The 18,813-nt window shown below is 38.7% G+C and overlaps 1 protein-coding gene across 4 annotated transcripts in view; it reads left to right on the top strand.

Moving 5' to 3' along the window:
- Positions 1-18,813, top strand: part of USP34 (ubiquitin specific peptidase 34) — a 291,540-nt gene that overhangs the window by 145,816 nt on the left and 126,911 nt on the right. For all 4 annotated transcript variants that reach the window (XR_002734953.2, XM_023228313.2, XM_023228311.2 and 1 more), the window contains exons 21-25: positions 5,503-5,585; positions 11,784-11,938; positions 13,373-13,486; positions 16,534-16,633; positions 16,762-16,921. Coding sequence is in view for 3 of the 4 variants with exons in the window: in XM_023228313.2 (XP_023084081.1) it covers positions 5,503-5,585; positions 11,784-11,938; positions 13,373-13,486; positions 16,534-16,633; positions 16,762-16,921 (612 nt within the window). In the remaining variant the exon portion in view is untranslated. The remainder of the gene's footprint in view (positions 1-5,502; positions 5,586-11,783; positions 11,939-13,372; positions 13,487-16,533; positions 16,634-16,761; positions 16,922-18,813) is intronic.

Raw genomic sequence — 18,813 nt, 5'->3', positions numbered from 1 at the left:
TAACCTTCACTATTGAGATTTTTTCAAACATACTGTTTTTAGGAATCAAAAGTAAACACATTTTTCAGAAACTATGGATATGCTTGTCTTAACATATTAGGGCATTGATTCTAAAATTTGTAAATATTTACTTAAAAAATAATATATTTAACATATAGTTAATTTAAAACATTTTATTATAATTGCATACTAGTAGAAAGTTTAGGACATGTGGAAGGTTTTAAAACTGGTGGTATATTATTAATTTTTCTTATGTATCAAAATACTCTCTGGATATATTCAAGTGATTTGGGACAAGAATTGGTAGAAATGGATTGGTGGTGGTATAGCTGTATTTGAAGCTTCTTTAGGGAGATGGCAGAGGAGATTCAGAAGATTTCTGTGGGTGAACTGATTGTTGTGGACTGATGTCCATGTTGAGGAAACCAGTTCAGTGCCACTACTGGCATATTAGTGGAGAAGAGGAGGAATCACGCTGTGATTGAAAAAAATCACGTAGAAAACTTCCACAAAGGTGGAAACTAAGCAGACTGTGGAAGTGTTGGGAAAAGTCATAGATCTTTAAGGCATGCATACTTCTAAAAATAAATTTATTTCCCTGCACAAATCAGTTTTCTAGATGTTATTTTTACTGTGTCCTTTAGGTAGTGCAGCCATCTTCCCACTTGCCTAAAACTTGAGACTTGAGGCATTTTTGTACGCTTATTTCCAAACATGAGTGATGATGATGATGATGACAAAAAAGCCAGTGCTCATTGATATATACCAATGTGTCAGATACCAACTACTTTAAGATACGCAACAACCCATTTGAGACAGTCTTACTTTACAAATGAGTATACTGAAGCTATGATATGACAACTTCTCCAACGTCACACATAAAAATAGAGCGAGCTTTTGTACCGCCACAGTCTGTTTCTATTATAGAATTTGTATTTGTAAATGTGACATTATGCTGCCATTATTCTCTGCCTTTTTGTTAAAATATACCCCATGTCTTTTCACAGATTGACATTTCCCCAAACACTACTTTTGTCCTTATAACTACCTCTAGGTTACTCTCCTTGCCTCAGTCTTCCCATATGCTGGTTCAGTCCTTCTGTCAAATTAGGAAAGCAGTATGGTACTGGTGGGAAGCCCATGGGCTTGAGAATCATACAGACGTAGATCCAGTTATTAATCTATTATTTTAACCTTATTTCAATTATTTACCCCTCTAATTCCAATTGTTTACCTTATAAGTGTTTGTAAGAATTTAATGAAATGATATAGTGAATTATACCTGGCACATAGATTATCTACAAATTGTAGTTACCTGGTTAAAACAAAGAATGTAGCATAAGAAAGATACAAGAATTCTGTCTCTTAACCCCATCCAGAGATTCTTCATGGCATAAAAAATAAAATACCAGTCTCTTCAGCTTAATATTCTAGGCTGCCTATGATCTAAACTCAACCTTTCCAGTTTTATTGTTGAATTTTTTTTTTTTTTAGACAGCTTATTCTACAAGCTTATCAAATTATTTCTGGAGTATTTCTGTTTACTGTATCCCATAGCTTTGCTTGCAAAGTTAGCTTTAAACAGAATGTGTTCTTTTAAAATTATATTAAAGTTCTAACTGTTCTTCCAAGTCAGTATCCTTCTTTATTCCTATTGAAGCAGAGTTTGAGGATAATGTTGGCCTCTTGAATCCGAACATTCTGTTTATGCTCTATAAAAATCATAGGATCGCCAGGCATGGTGGCTCATCGCTGTAATCCCAACACTTTGGGAGGCCGAGGTGGGCGGATCACCTGAGGTTGGGAGTTCAGGACCAGCCTGACCAACATGGAGAAACCTCGTCTCTACTAAAAATACAAAAAAAAATTAGCCAGGTGTGGTGGTGCATACCTGTAATCCTAGCTACTCAGAAGGCTGAGGCAGGAGAACCACTTGAACCCAGGAGGTGGAGGTTGCAGTGAGCCAAGATTGCACCACTGCACTCTATCTCAAAAACAAAACAAACAGAAATCACAGGATCAACAAAGAGCAGAAATAAAAACTAAAAGTAACCCACGTTTTTATTAGGAGATGGGGAGTTAATTACTTGTCAGCAAAGAAATAAACACTAGGTTATAACAGAGCTCCCACCAAGAGCAGGACTTGAGAGGCATAGTGAAAGGGGAATGGAAGTCATAAAATGAATCATCCTCATAAAGAGAAAAGCCAACATTAAGTATCAAAAAGGAACATACGTCTGAGACTTAGCTCACTGCTTTGACAACAGTGGAGTTACTCATTTTGTTAGTGGAATCAGAGGTGAGCAAAAGCATTGCTTCTGCGTTGAAAAATGAGTAGGGCTCCTTGGATATGTGTTTTATGTTTTTTTTTTAGGGTATACTAGAATAATCTTTCCAACCTTTCAATCTGCCTTGTTGGCTGCCGTCCTAGGAGACTAAAACTCTTAGAACAGAGAGATGTTGTCTGGACTATTTTGATATAATTTCCCTATTCCTTCGGAGTGTAAAACAGTTGTACATTTGCTACTTTTTGTTGAAGCATACTTATTTCAGTATTTTTTTTCCAGTGCAGATTAAAATAGGAAAGTTCTGAAATGTTTCACCAAGGGGGGAAAAAAGATTCTTGTAGCATGAAAGATAATATTTTTATTTTTTTATTTTGTAATTTTTGTTTTTTGCTTTTGTATTTTTATTTTATTTTATTTTGTTTTATTTTTTGATGGAGTTTTTGCTCTTTTGTCCAGACTGGAGTGCAGTCATGTGATCCATCTCAGCTCACTGCAACCTCCACCTCCTTTCAAGTGATTCTCCTGCCTCAGCCTCCCGAGTAGCTGGGATTACAGGTGCCTGCCACTGCACCTGGCTAATTTTTGTATTTTTAGTAGACAAGGTTTCACCATGTCGGCCAGGCTGGTCTCGAACTCTTGACCTCAGGCGATCCATCCACCTCTGCCTCCCAAAGTGCTAGGATTACAGGCATGAGCCACCGCGCCAGTAGTATGTTCGTAAAAGGACATATTAATGTGTTTCTTGAATCCAGGGGCCTCTAGAGAAAATCTTGTCTGTGGAGGCTACAAAGAGATTTTCTTTTAAGGCAGTAGTAATCTGTTACTGAAGTTTCATATCTTTGGGGAGACTACTTTTGTCCTGTATTTCTTCTGATGTCAGAAGCCGTGGACAAGCCCGTGATAATTTGTCAATATTGGTACCATCTTCGTCTGACATCCCAAGAAATTTTTCTCACTGGTGGTTTCAGCAGCCCGTAGGAACCTGATGGAGCAGGGTCTTTGAAGTGCAGCGTCAGGGGCTATACTATGGGAGTACAAAGGGACTAGACCCATGCCTTCAGGGTTATGAGTCCCTTATTCCGAGATGTAAGTATAGGGGGAGAATTACTTCACATGTAAAGGCACTTAGTAAAGGATGAGGCTTTATTCTCCCTTTACGTTTGATTGATGTCCCCTAGACAAGGCAAGAGGAATACGGTAACGTAAAACTGCAGAACTGATGGGTCATATAACTCATTTTTGAATTTGTACTCAAGGCCTCTGCTACAAAATCTCTTGTTCTTTAACTTAAAAAGCCTTGAAGCCCTTAAGAGCTAGCTGTTCTTGAATGTTACCTGGGTTGCCTTGTAGTCTGAGAGTTGCTTATCAGATTTCCTCTCCCCTACATCTCATCATATGTATTTTCACCTTCACAAAGGTCAGTGCAGAAGTTAATCTTTTCTTTGCTAGCGTTAATAAGAGACCCTAAAGAGCAGCAAAGGCATGTCCAGTGAACTCAATCTTCAAAAAACTTAAGCTTTAAAACTTCAATAATGAATTTAGTGCAATTTTGGGAAGCTAATTTTGGGATGCTGTTAAAATTTTGTTCTTACTTGGGGATTATAGAACATCGAATTAAGATGCCCAGGCTGTGCACAGTGGCTCATGCCTGTAATCCCAGCACTTTAGGAGGCCAAGGTGGGCAGGTCACCTGAGGTCAGGAGTTCGAGACCAGCCTGGCCAACATGGTGACACCATATTTCTACTAAAAATACAAAAAAATTAGCTGGGCACCTGTAATCCCAGCTCCTCTGGAGACTGAGGCAGGAGAATTGCTTGAACCCAGGAGGCGGAGGTTGCGGCGAGCCGAGATCACACCACTGCACTCCAACCTGGGCGAGTGTGAGACTCCATTTCCAAAAAAAAAAAAAGCCCTTTGACCCTCTCCATACTAGGTTATAGATCAGAGCATAGACTAGCCACTGTTGCATGTTGGCAAAGCAGTTTGGGCAGTCGATCCACAATCTGCCTTTTGATCTGTAAAACAGAGATAATAGCTTGTTATTGACTTAGTTTCATTGAGTGCTCAAGTACTTGAACTAGAATGTGATATTATAGACACAGTTAAATATGCAGTTCACTGGGGTTGCTAAAGGAAAGGAATCCTTTTAAAATGCAAAACTGGGCCAGGCGTGCGGACATCTGTTGTAATCCCAGCACTTTGGGAGGCCAAGGCAGGCAGATCGGCAGATCACTTGAGGTCAGGAGTTTGAGACAGCCTGGCCAACATGGTGAAACCCTGTCTCTACTATAATAAAAATAAGAAAAATTAGCTGGGTGTGGTGACGCACGCCTGTAATCCCAGCTACTCCGGAGGCTAAGGCACGAGAATCACTTGAACCTGGAAGGCAGAGGTTGCAGTGAGTGGCGATTCTGCCACTGCACTCCAGCTTAGACAACAGAATGAGACTCTGCCCCCAACCACGCCAGCACACACACACAAATTTTTAAAAAAGCAAACATGATTACCTCCACCCTAGACATGGTCCCCTCACCCCCAACTCTCCAACACTCTTCCCTGACTTCCTTTTCCATCTCTTCTTTCTGACATTGGGGCTGACCACAGTCTCTCGTTTATCTAGTCAGACTCCTACCCTACCTCACTAAAAGTCGCTTCTTTAAAAGTTTCAAAAGCAACTTTTTTATTAAGCATCAAATTTATTCATATGAATTATAATTATTTAGATTTGAAATAACATTCAAAAATGCCAAGTTTTGTCAGCTCTATTTTTCATGAACTAGATTTATGGAAATACTATTTTATTAGTGTTTCTTGGGTACAGAATATATTATCACTATAGGGACCACGATATGAAGCATGTACTTTATAGATAGAGATGGTGTTTTTTACTTGTTGCCTATTCTAATTTATGTGTGTTATATACTTTTAAAATGACATACTTCCTCTGCTTCACTGTTGAATTTTTGTGTGCTTTCTTACATAATTTGAAAATAAACTGTTATAGTTTCAAGATTTGTATAATTTAAATAGTTTAAATTTGTGTTTTGTTTTGTCTTTATGAACTTTTTTGTGTAACCAAAGATACATAGTTACAATAATTAATTACAGATTATTAAAACAATTTTTGGTATAAGTTATGCATAGGACCACTAAATTTTTAGAAGTAATTAAGAAATAGGATGTTTAATTATTTTAATGACTTTTAAATTATAGGTACAGCCATAGTGCTGAAGTTCAAGTTCGACTTCAATTCTTGACTTGTGTATTTTCAACTCTGGGATCACCTGATCATTTCAGTAAGTTTTTAAATCAGTACTTTTTTCAAATCTGTTTTGACTATTGGAAGAACTGAATTTACTCACTCTTTGGATTTCTGCAGTGATTTTTTTTCTTTGATTTAATTTTAGAGTAAGTGGGTACATGTGTGTTTGTTACAGGGGTATATTGCATACTGGTGGGGATTGAGTTTCTTGTGTACCCATTACTCAAATAGTGAACACTGTACCTGATAGATTATTTTTCAACCCTTGTCCTCCTCCTGCCATATCCCCGTTTGGAGACCCCGGTGTCTAGTAGTTTCATTTATATGTCCATGTGTACCGTTGTTTAGCTCCTGCTTACAAGCAAGAACGTACAGTACTTGGTTTTCTGTTGCTGAGTTAGTTCACTTAGAATAATGGCCTCCAGTTCCATTTATGTTGCTGCAAAGGACACAATTTCATTCGTTTTTATGGCTGCTGCAGATTATTCTTAATACATGTATAAATTATACCAACATTCAAATAATTGAGATTGTTTGCATTTTAAATAAATTAAAAAAATTTTTTTTAGTTCTATAAGACCTTTTCTCTCTCTTTCTTTTTTGAGACAGGGTCTCACACTGTCTCCCAGGCTGGAGTACAGTGGTGCGATTACAGCTCACTGCAGCTGTTGACCTCCCTGGCTCAAGCAGTCATCCCACCTTAGCCTTCTGAGTAACTGGGACTATGCACCACCATAGCCAGCTAATTTTTTTTAAATTTGCATAGAGATAGGGTTTCACTATGTTGCCCAGGCTGGTCTCAAACTCATGGGCCCAAACAGTCCTCCTGCCTTGGCCTCCCAAAGTGCTAGGATTATCGGCATGAGTCACTGCACCGGGCTGACTGCATCTTTTATTGTTTTTGCTTATAGAATCTTGCAACCCTTTGGTTGGAGATAGGTATTAATTATGCATTATTATCGGGGCTAATCTTTTGAAGATTACTTGGCTTGATGGGTGATGGAGACACTTGGAGGCCCTAGTTTTATTTAGTTTCACTTTAAACTCAGTTTCGTTAACAGTTAATTTTTTTTTTTATTCAAGTTCTAGGGTACATGTGCACAACGTGCAGGTTTGTTACATATGTATACGTGTGCCATGTTGGTGTGCTGCACCCATTAACTCGTCATTTACATTATGTATATCTCCTAATGCTATCCCTCCCCCCCAACAGTTAATTTTTTTAAAGTAGAGCTTGGTCTGTTATATTCAGGTTGTGTACCATATCCAAATCCATGTGGTTGCAAATGAGCTTGATTTCTGTTAGCCAAAGCTCCTTTTTCCTTCATATACTGACTGTCATCTTTTACTCTACATCCTTCTTTTTCTGTGTGTCAATATCAAACTTTATTTTTTTAGAAGGATATTGTCTCTTTAACTGTGGTTACTATATTGTCAGCCTGATGGGTGTCTTGCTAGCAGTTGTCAAGACTTTTTTCAAGGCTATACCTATGCTTGAGATACACTGTGTTTATCTTATTATTTAAGTCTGCTATTTCTTTTTTTTGTTCAAACTATTTATAACAAATGCCACCAACACTGTGATAATAGATTTCAAAAATAAGTTACCTGATTTTGGTAGGAAATTTCTCTTTCGTGTTACTATATCATTTATTGACCCATTATGACTGATAAAATTCAAGAAATTAGTAAACTAAAATATGGCAAAACCAATCTATAGGGAAAAGTCAAACTAAAACACATATAGTCAACATATGAACATTTAAGTTTCATATTTATTATACGCAGTATAAATTCTCTGTGAATTTCCAGTAGACACTAGCTACTGTCCAGATCATATCAAATCTAAAACTTCACTTCTCACACATCATAGCTCTTCTCCTGCCCACTTCACCTGCCCTCAAAGTGATCCTCCCACGTCAGTCTCCAGAGTAGCTGGGACCACAGGTGCATATCACCATACCTGGCTAATTTTTAAATTGTTTGTACAAAGTCTCATTATGTTGCCCAGCCTGGTCTGAAACTCCTGGGCTCAAGCAATACTCCTGCTGCCTTAGCTTCCCAAAGTGCTAGGGTTACAGGCCTCAGACCACTGTGCATGGCTGGTTGTACTTCTCTTACTGGCACAGTTCCTGTTATCCATAACGAAGTTACTCCAAAGTTATATGTAATTACATCCAATATTTTAATACTGATTTTCAATATGATAATAACTATAGTCTTTAAAAAAAAAATAACGAAAGTGTATAAGTTGCGTATTGAATGTGGACTGTTGATTCAGCCAATTATGGATATACTTCTGTTTTATTATTTAGTTTACTATAATTAACCTGGATACTCTTTATTTTGTTCTCCTTAATTACTTAACGTGTTTAAGTTCTGATACATACTAGAGTTGTTTTGGGTTTATTTATATTTGCTCCTATGGGCACAAGTTCTCAGAACAAATAATGTACACATTAACTGTTTCAGTGAGAAACAGGATAACTTTTTTTCTGATAAAACTCTTCAGACTGATACTGCTACTAGGGTGAATATTTCTGAGGAATTTTTCTTTATTTTGTCATTTCATCTACTTTTCCCAAGAAAAAGAAATTTCTTTTAATGGTACCATACCATCGTGTCACTTCTGGTTCTAGGGCACCATCCCAGGATTTGGAACCTCTTAAAATGTACGTCAGAAATCCCTGGGATGCTTTTGTTCTAACCTTTTGGAATGTCTAATTTTTTTCATATTCATACTTGTGATTGCCTCAAATGCCTTCCCTTTTGTTCTGAATAGTTCATCTGTCTTCTGCCACATTCGGGAATCCTTTAATACTTGGATCAAAGTACAATACAAATTTTCTCTAATTAGTCTGACTCCCTAGCTGATTATGTCCTCTGATAGGTTGCTGTTGTCTGTTTTACGCACTTTTCCTTTTGCTTTGTTCGTCATAAGGGTCCTTTTTTCTTTGTTTTGTTTTGTTTGTTTTGAGATGAAGTCTTGCTCTTGTCGCCCAGGCTGGAGTACAGTGGCGCGATCTTGGCTCACCACAACCTCCACCTCCCACATTAAAGTGGTTCTCCTGCCTCAGCCTCCTGAGTAACTGGTATTAAAGGCATGTGCCACCATGCCCGGCTAATTTTTTGTATTTTTAGTAGAGACGGGGTTTCTCCGTGTTGGTCAGTCTGGTCTCGAACTCGACCTCAGGTGATCCGCCCAACTTAGCCTCCCAAAGTGCTGGGATTACAGGCATGAGCCACTGCGCCCGGCCTCCTTTTTTCATATTTTACAAAAATAATATTTATCTATCTCCTATATACAGAGAGTGACCTTTGAACATGGTATACACTCTATTTATAATACTCAAACCTTACCACTGACTCCTCAATTTTTAGGATTACCTCCCCCAGTCTATTACTGTTATACAGATGTGCTCCTATTTTAGGGAGAAGAATTTTCTTCCTAAATGAATTCCTTGAGAATACTTCATAAGTTGTGTATTTTCACGTGATTTACATATGTGTTATCTTAAAGTATATTTTAAAAACATAAATTATGTGAAAATTCGTATTAAATACTTGTAAAAGGCTCTAAGATAACTCCTTTGTGTTTCTGGCTATATTGGTGTTTCTAGTACATTCATTTAGGACCAAAATGTTGTATGAATATGATTTTAAATTTTACAAACGGGATGACATAAAAAATAGTTATTGAGATTTATTTATTTATTTATTATTTTGAGATGGAGTCTCACTCTGTCACCAGGCTGGAGAACAGTGGCGCAATCTCGGCTCACTGCAACTTCCGCCTCCCGGGTTCAAGCAGTTCTCTTGCCTCAGCCTCCCGAGCAGCTGGGACTACAGGGGTGTGTTTTTAATAAAGGCGAAGTTTCACCATGTTGGCCAGGATGGTCTTGATCTCCTGACCTTGTGATCTGCCCACCTCAGCCTCCCAAAGTGCTAGGATTACAGGTGTGAGCCACCGCACCCAGCTGTTTTTTGTTTGTTTGTTTGTTTGTTTTAAAGAGACAGTCTCTCTGTGTCATCCAGGCTGAAGTGCAGTGGCATGATCATAGTTCACTGCAGCCTTTGACTCCTGGGCTCAAGGAGTCTTCCCACCTCAGCCTCCCGAGTAGCTAGGACTAAAGGTGCGTGTCACCCTGCCCAGCTACTTTTTTGTTTATTTTTGACGTGGAGTCTTGCTCTTTTTGCCCAGGCTGGAGTACAGTGGTGAGGCCTCGGCTCACGGCAACCTCCGCCTTCCAGGTTCCAGCGATTCTCATGCCTCGTCCTCCGAAGTAGCTGGGATTACAGGCACCCACCACTATGCCTGGCTAATTTTTGTATTTTTAGTAGAGACGGGATTTCACCATGTTGGCTAGACTGGTCCTGAACTGCTGACCTCAGGTGATCCACCCACCTCATCTTCCCAAAGGGCTGGGATTACAGGCGTGAGCCCCCATGCCCGGCCTACAAATTCTTGTTTTTTAATTTTTTGTAAAGAGAGGGTCTTCCTATATTGCTTCCTATATTGTCTCAAACTCATGGCCACAAGTGATTCTCTCACCTCGGCTTCCCAGAGTGCTGGGATTACATGTGTAAGCCACTGCGCCTGGATGAGATAATAAATATTTTATACACTTCTATATAAATAAACTACAGGAGGTCATCAAAGAATGTTTTAACATTAATGAGGAAAAAAACTGATTCCCGGCCAGGGCCACTGCCTGTGCAGAATTTGCACATTCTCCCCATGTCTGCATGGATTTTCTCTGGGTACCCTGGTTTCCTCCCACATCCCAAAGACATGCACTGTAGATTCATTGGCATGTCTAAATGATCTCAATCTGAATGAGTGTGGGCGTGTGTATGAGTGCAGTCTGCAATGGAATGGCATCCTGGTCAAGGTTAGATAGTGCCTTGTCCTTAAGATGCTAGTCCCGGCCGGGCGCGGTGGCTCAAGCCTGTAATCCCAGCACTTTGGGAGGCCGAGACGGGTGGATCACGAGGTCAGGAGATCGAGACCATCCTGGTCTACACGGTGAAACCCCGTCTCTACTAAAAATACAAAAAACTAGCCGGGCGAGATGGCGGGCGCCTGTAGTCCCAGCTGCTCGGGAGGCTGAGGCAGGAGAATGGCCTAAATCCGGGAGGCGGAGCTTGTGGTGAGCCGAGATCGCGCCACTGCACTCCAGCCTGGGCGACAGAGCGAGACGAGACTCCGTCTCAAAAAAAAAAAGATGCTAGTCCCTAAGATGCTGGGATACGATTTGGCCAGCAATAGCCCTGAGCTCTGGAATAAGCGAGTTGGAAAATGAGCAAATGATTGAATACAAATTGTAACATAGAAATTTGTAAGCTCTATGATATTCATCCAAATGCATAGTCATAAATGATGTAGTACAAAAGCGAGCCCACTAAATTTGTTACTGTTTTGTGTTTGAACTGCCTGGTGGTAGGAAGTGTTCCTTATAGTGTTTAATTTGTAACCGTTTAGTCCTTGATTTTCTTTACCACCACCACTGATTTGCCCAAAATTGGATAAATAACTATCTGAGTGGTTTGTATTAATCTTTCTTAAATGTATATATAGCTCACACTTATTCCAGTGTTTAATATTCAGAGTGTTAACTTTTAAATAAGGAAGTTTAGCCATTTTTTGTTTTTGTTTTTTTGTTATTTTTTGAGGTGGAGTCTGTTGCCCAGGCTGGAGTGCAGTGGCGCGATCTCAGCTCACTGCAAGCTCCACCTCCCAGGTTCAGGCAATTCTCCTGTCAGCCTCCTGAGTAACGGGGATTACAGATGCATGCCACTGTGCCCAGCTAATTTTTTGTATTTTTGTAGAGGCGACGTTTCACCGTGTTGGCAAGGCTGGTCTCGATTTCCCGAGCTCGGTCAATCCACCTCCCTCGGCCTCCCAAAGTGCTAGGATTACAGACGTAAGCCACTACGCCTGGCTGCTGTGATTTTTTTTTTTTAAATCATAAATATGCTGTAGAAACATAACTCTTATTCATATCGATTAACATATGGTAAAATTGGTTTCATTATGCATCATTTCAATTAAAATTGCAATTTCCAAGAACCTATCCATGTTAAGTGAGGACTTACTGTATGTACACATGCCTAAGAGAAGTATAATTTTTTGTTTGTAGTTAATAAAGTATAAAATTTATAATTACACATGCCTAAGAGAAGTATAATTTTTTGTTTGTAGTTAATAAAGTATAAAATTTATAATTTTTAGGGTTAAGTTTAGAGCAAGTTGACATCTTATGGCATTGTTTGGTAGAAGATTCTGAATGTTATGATGATGCACTCCATTGGTTCTTAAATCAAGTTCGAAGTAAAGATCAACATGCTATGGGTATGGAAACCTACAAACATCTTTTCCTGGAGAAGGTAATTACATTTCTCACAGTTTGTTACTATTTTTCCATGTTCCCTTTTTCATCTCTTGAAATACGAATTCTGTAATGCTTTTTTTTTTTTTTGACAGTTTTTTTAAGTAGCCAAATGTAATGATTTTTAGAAGTCCTAGTATAATTTTTGGTCAGATTGTGATCTGATTTTGTTGTTTATACTGTTTACATCTAAATTAGTTGTATCTATAAAAATGTTCTATTAGCTACAATAATTAAACTAACAATCAGAATAACCTTTGAAGGCAGCACAAATTAGAAATGTGGAGGGTTTTTCTTAGTGTTTGTTTTTTAAATCAGTAATATTGTAGTCCAGTTTTCAGGGGTGGTGCCCACACCCACAAGTGTGAGAGCTGTTTTCTATGACTCTTTCTTATTTAAATGACTGACTGCATTGCAGTCAGTCTTTTTGGGCAAAAATAAGCCATTCTCCAGTATGTGTAGATTCTGGGAAGGCATATTAGGAAGTGCTGTCATTATTGTAAAGATGTTCCAATTTTTGTTCTTCTTTACCACATGCCACAGTTAGTTCAGGTGACATTATTCTGAATGAGCTTTTCCCAATTGAATTTTGAAACTTAGTGAAAATAATGCAAAAGACTTTTCTATGCTTATTTTTGAGATTATGAAGGCTGTCGCAAAGGGTGGCATTATCTCCGTATTGGAACTGAGTATATATATGAATGAGTTTTAGTGTGTATAAACTAAATCACTTAACAGACCCAAGACAGAGCTACAAATAAAACTTTTCCATCTTAAATTTCAACCGCTGACTTTAACAAAAACTGTACTTGTAGCTATACCTCCCGTAAGTTTGTATGGTATAGATATACAGTGCATGGTAGATGTTTTTATTTATGTCCTCTGATTTGGGTCTATGCACATCTTCACAATTGAAACCTGTGTCAGACAGGTTTCAGTTATTACCTGAATAAAATGTTCATTAAATCACATACATATATATTTTCATTTTTCATTTCATTTTTTTTTTGAGATAAGCTTGCTCTGTCTCTAAGACTGGCGTGCAGTAGTGTGATCACGTCTCACTGTAGCCTTGACCTCCTGGGCTCAAGCAATTCTCCCACTACAGCCTCTTGAGTAGTTGGGACTGCAGCCACATACCACCATGCCCGGCTGATTTTTGTATTTTTCATAGAGATGAGGTTTCGCCATGTTGCCCAGGCTGGTCTCAAACTCCTGAGCTCAAGCTGTCTGCCTGCCTTGGCTTCCCGAAGTACTGAGCCGCTGTGCCCAGCCAAATTGTTATATATTTTTATTTTTTAAAAATTATCATTAAAAATTCAAGCTGATCTGTTTCCTTCCACAATGTTTTCAGTAACGTTTATTTAAATTTAATAAAATCTGTGAATTATCACACTAAATTAGCTTTGTGTTTCCCCCTACCCTCCCAAAGATGCCCCAGCTAAAACCTGAAACAATTAGCATGACTGGCTTAAACCTGTTTCAGCATCTCTGTAACTTGGCTCGATTGGCTACCAGTGCCTACGATGGTGGTTCAAATTCTGAGGTAAGGATTTAGACTTACTTTATTAGGCAACTTTATTCCTCAAATTAGATTATCAAATTTGGTTACCAAATTATTTTTCTACAAAGCATAGAATTTACTACCTGTGCAGTGCAATTGAGTTGGTTGGTTTGTTTTGAAATGGAGTCTAGCTCTGTTGCCTAGGCTAGAGTGCAGTGGTGCGATCTCAGTTTACTGCAGCCTCCACCTCCCGGATTCAAGCGATTCTCCAGCCTCAGCCCCCCAAGTAGCTGGGATTACAGACATTTGCCGCCATGCCTCACTAATTTTTGTATTTTTGGTAGAGACGAGGTTTTACTATGTTACTCAGGCTAGTCTCGCACTCCTGAATTTAAGTGATCTGCCTGCCTTGGCCTCCCAAAGTGCTGGGATTACAGGCATGAGCCAACGTGCTCAGCCTAATTCTGTTCTCTGGTTTCAAAAGTTTTATAAAGCAAATTTATTTTTCAGTACCAAAGATAACATTGGGTGTGCTTAATGAAAACCTATTACATGTTTCTTGATTTATAAAGAAGTGGCCATGTGAGTGTTCTTTGAGTCTCCTAGGCATTCCTAGATAATACAGCCAAATATTTTACTTCAAATAAAAGATTGATTTGTCTCAAATATGATTTTTATGCCATTTGGTTCAGCCTGGGCAACAGAGCAAGACTCCATCTGAAAAAAATAATAATAATTTTATCTCTTAGCAAATTTGGGGAAATTTTTTAAAAAAGGAAAAAGAATAATTTTTAAAAATGTTTATTTTTGGTGTTTTTTGAGATGGAGTCTGGCTCTGTCACCTAGGCAGGAGTGCAGTGGTGTGATCTCAGCTCACTGCAACCTCCACCTCCTGGCTTCTAGCAATTATCTTGCCCCAGTTTCCTGAAGTAGCTGGGAATACAGGGGTGTGCCACCATGCCTGGCTGATTTTTGTATTTTTAGTATGGGCAGGGTTTCACCATATTGGCGGGGCTGGTTTCGAACTCCTGACCTCAGGTGATCCACCCGCCTTGGCCTCCCGAAGTGCTGGGATTACAGGCATGAGCCACTGCACCAGGCCATTATGATTAGTTTTTTTGAGACGGTGTCTCGCTCTGTCACCCAAGTTGGAGTACAGTGCCACAGTCTCGGCTCACTGTAAGCTCCACCTCCCAGGTTCACGCCCTTCTCCTGTCTCAGCCTCCTGAGTAGTTGGGACAACAGGTGTGCGCCACCATGCCCAGCTATTTTTTTTTTTTTTGAGACGGAATCTTGCTATGTCGCCCAGGTTGGAGCGCAGTGGGATGATCTCCCCTCACTACAAGCTCCGCCTCCTGGGTTCACGCCATTCTCCTGCCTCAGCCTCCCGAGCAACTGGGCCTATAGGCGCCCGCCACCACACCTGGCTAGTTTTTTGTATTTTTTAGTAGAGACGGAGTTTTACCGGGTTAGCCAGGATGGTCTCGATCTCCTGACCTCATGATCTGCCCACCTCGGCCTCCCAAGTTGCTGGGATTACAGGCTTGAGCCACCGTGCCCCGCCTAATTTTTATATTTTTAGTAGAGTTGGATTTTCACCATATTGGCCAGACAAGTCTCGAACTCCTGACCTCAAGTTTTCCACCCGCCTTGGCCTCCCAAAGTGCTAGGATTATAGGTATGAGCCACCATGACTGGCCAGAATAATTTTAATTGTATCTAAAATGCTTTTATTTTATTTTCCTACTGCCTTCTTTTCTCGTCTGAGTAGGTTTTTCAGTGTTTTTTAGTCCTAACTCTTGCTTCAGTATCACTTTGATAACTTTTTTTTTTTTTTTTTGGAGATGGAGTCTAGCTCTGTCGTCCAGGCTGGAGTCCATTGGCACAATCTCAGCTCACTGCAACCTCTGCCTCCCAGATTCAACCAGTTCTCCTGCCTCAGCCTCCAGAGTAGCTGGGATCACAGGCACATGCCTCCACGCCTGGCTTTTTTTTTTTTTTTTTTTAAGTAGAGACGGGGTTTCACTGTGCTGGCCAGGCTCGAACTTGAGGCTCAGGCAATCTGCCTGCCTCAGCCTCCCAAAGTGCTGGGATTAGAGGTGTGAGCCACTGTGCCCGGCCCACTATGATAATTTTCAATTTGGTAATTTCAGACAACTGAACATACTTGATTTACCTAAGAAGTAGTCATGCTCTATTATGAAATAATACTACCTTTTTAAAGAAGGTGACATTAACACTAAAGTTGTTCAGCTGCCAACTTAGAAGGACATCTTTCTTTGCCCAACTTTTGGAAGCTTCCACTCCCTACTTTTTCTGTAGTTTTTAGTGAAACCATTTTTTTTTTTGTCATCTCATGGTTAACATCATAAATTTGAGTGAGGCTGGACGCAGTGGCCCCATGCCTGTAATTCCACCTTTTTGGGAGGCCGAGGCGAGCGAATCAGCTGAGGTAGGGAGTCCGAGACCAGCCTGGCCAACATGGTGAAACCCTGGCTCTACTAAAATACAGAAAAATTAGCCAGACGCTGTGGCGCGTGCCTGTAATCCCAGCTACGTGGGAGGCTAAGGCATGAGAATCCCTGGAATCCTGGGAGGCAGACGTTGTAGTGAGCCAAGATTGTGCCACTGCACTCCAGTCTGGGCAAGTGAGTGAGACTCTGTTCTCAAAAAAAAAAAAAAAAGAGTGAGAACTTGAGTTAGCATATCTTGTTAATATTCTGTGAATGCAAGAAGGCAGTGGTTTTATCAGTGTAAGTTGGATGGATTCATTGAAGCATTGTGCTCATTATTGTATTTGTGTTTTATTCCTTTGTGGTATGTTTTTCAGGACTAGAATTTTCCTACTATGTAGTCACAACTTGTGAGTTAAACATTATGTATATATTGTTAGCTGCTGTGTACATATTTTTTAGAATTAGTACAGGTGTATTTCATCAATTGAGGAAATTCTTAAATTATTTATTTTTGTTATTTAATAGCTGAGTAATAGGAGTTGCCTATGATTTTTACTTTTGATACTTCAGTCTTATGATGAGTTACATAGTTTGACAAACAAAATTTAGAGGTATGGTATTTTTCTTTCTTAGCTATGTGGTATGGACCAATTTTGGGGCATTGCTTTAAGAGCACAATCTGGTGATGTCAGTCGAGCAGCTATCCAGTATATTAACTCCTATTATATTAATGGTAAGTGATTTGAAATATTATGTAATAGCTAATTTTTTATGAGGGTGTTTCGTTAAGCTAAAATTTTTCTTTGATACAGCTAAACAAGAATATAAGGCTAATATATGTGTCTAAACATTGGCTTTCAGGTAAAACGGGTTTGGAGAAGGAGCAAGAATTTATTAGTAAGTGCATGGAGAGTCTTATGATAGCTTCTAGCAGTCTTGAGCAGGAATCACACTCAAGTCTCATGGTTATAGAAAGAGGACTCCTTATGCTGAAGACACATCTGGAAGCGTTTAGGAGAAGGTAATTTTTAAAATACCACACTGTTAGAATGAATTTCATTTTTATTCCTGACATATCCAGAAATATTCTTAAAGTGAATCTAAAGTTTTTGTTGGGGTCAGGTAGAAAGCATAATTTACCAAAGTGAAGGGTCAGTAATAGAAGTAATTTTTATTAAGAGTATCTATACCATTTTGCCTTGGAATAGGCAATACGGGTTCCTGATAAATATTGCACAGCTTTAATAATAATTAGAGTTTGAGCAGATATGCATGAGTAAGAATCGTTAGACAGAATTCCATCTCCAAGAAAGTATTGACTTTGATTAAAAAGGCAGAACACCACTACTAAAAAAAGTTTCTCTCAAACTCTTACCAAGAACATCAAATAATCTCATAGTTGAATCAAGTTGAGTCATATGTTTCATTTGCTGTTTTTTTTTTCTTCCTGGACTAGGAGACAGTATTTTAATTTTGAATTTCCATTTACCATGGAAACATGACCAAAAAATTCTGTTAATGAATATCTGTATAATTAATTTAGACATAACCTGTGTAATACAGAAATAAAGCAAATTAATATTTATGAATATATCGACTGAAATGAAAGGTGAGTAGATAGTTTTAAGGAATTCTATTTGTTAAAAATCATTATGAACAAATGTAAAAGTACTAAGAACTGTGTTGAAAAAAATTGTTAAAATTAGTAACTTTTTTCAACTTCAGATCTTAGTTTGATATTGAAAAGTGATACAATTGATATTTATTGACATTTTTAAAGTATCAAGAAATATTGCATAATAAAGATATTTTATACATTCCTTATAAATAACATGCTTCCATGATTTGAAACATTTGGACATTATGAAATTCTTTATTTTGATTAAGATTGCAATTCATGGAAATTCCGCTTAAATAATTCCTTGTGTTTTTTATGAATGTGGAAGGGAACTCGTTTTTTTGCACAGAAACTTGATACTGCCTTATAACTTTAACCACTTAAAAAGATAAAATGTTAAAAAGAGCAAATGTGGTGGTGTATCTTATACAAACTAATACATATTATAAAATTTAGATATTACACTATGATGTAGAAAACGAAAGTCTGCTGTAATTGCTGTCTTCCTCGTGGAGATAGTTACTGTTAATGATACCCATACTTACAGAATTTTTTCTATGCCATAGGATCTACAGACAACAAACCAATAAGGGCCTGTCGATTCACACCCTTAGTCCTTGCACAATATTACCAATGTCTAAAATAAGTACTTACTTTAAGTCTTTAAAAATTACTCGTTTTTTGAGTGTTCAGTAGTGGTTTTGTAAATTTTTTTTTTTTTTTTTTTGAGACGGAGTCTCGCTCTGTTGCCCAAGCTGGAGTGCAGTGGCCGGATCTCAGCTCACTGCAAGCTCCGCCTCCAGGATTTACGCCATTCTCCTGCCTCAGCCTCCTGAGTAGCTGAGACTACAGGCACCCGCCACCTCGCCCGGCTAGTTTTTTGTATTTTTTTTAGTAGAGACGGGGTTTCACCGTGTTAGCCAGGATGGTCTCGATCTCCTGACCTTGTGATCCGCCCGCCTCGGCCTCCCAAAGTGCTGGGATTACAGGCTTGAGCCACCGCGCCCAGCCAGTAAATTTAATGAATTTAAGTCCAAAAATTCCTTGTCAGATGTACAGATTTTTTTCTGAGTTGTGAAAAAAAAATTATGTTCTTGATATCTTTTTATTTGTTCATGTTTTTACTGAAAGTTAATGTTGATGTTAAATAGTTTATATAAAAATGTTTTGTTACTAGTAGAATAACTAAGATATGGATAAAATTGAACAGTCACAAAACTAAGCAGTAGTTAAAAAAAATTTACCTAGGTATTTTTCATGCAAAATTTTGTTCTTGATGTGGTTAGTGCTATTAT

Source organism: Piliocolobus tephrosceles, chromosome 15, assembly GCF_002776525.5.
Source record: "Piliocolobus tephrosceles isolate RC106 chromosome 15, ASM277652v3, whole genome shotgun sequence".
In the NCBI taxonomy this organism is placed as follows: domain Eukaryota; kingdom Metazoa; phylum Chordata; class Mammalia; order Primates; family Cercopithecidae; genus Piliocolobus; species Piliocolobus tephrosceles.
The sequence above is the reverse complement of the archived record's forward strand: the minus strand, read 5'-3'. Positions and strand labels throughout refer to the sequence as shown.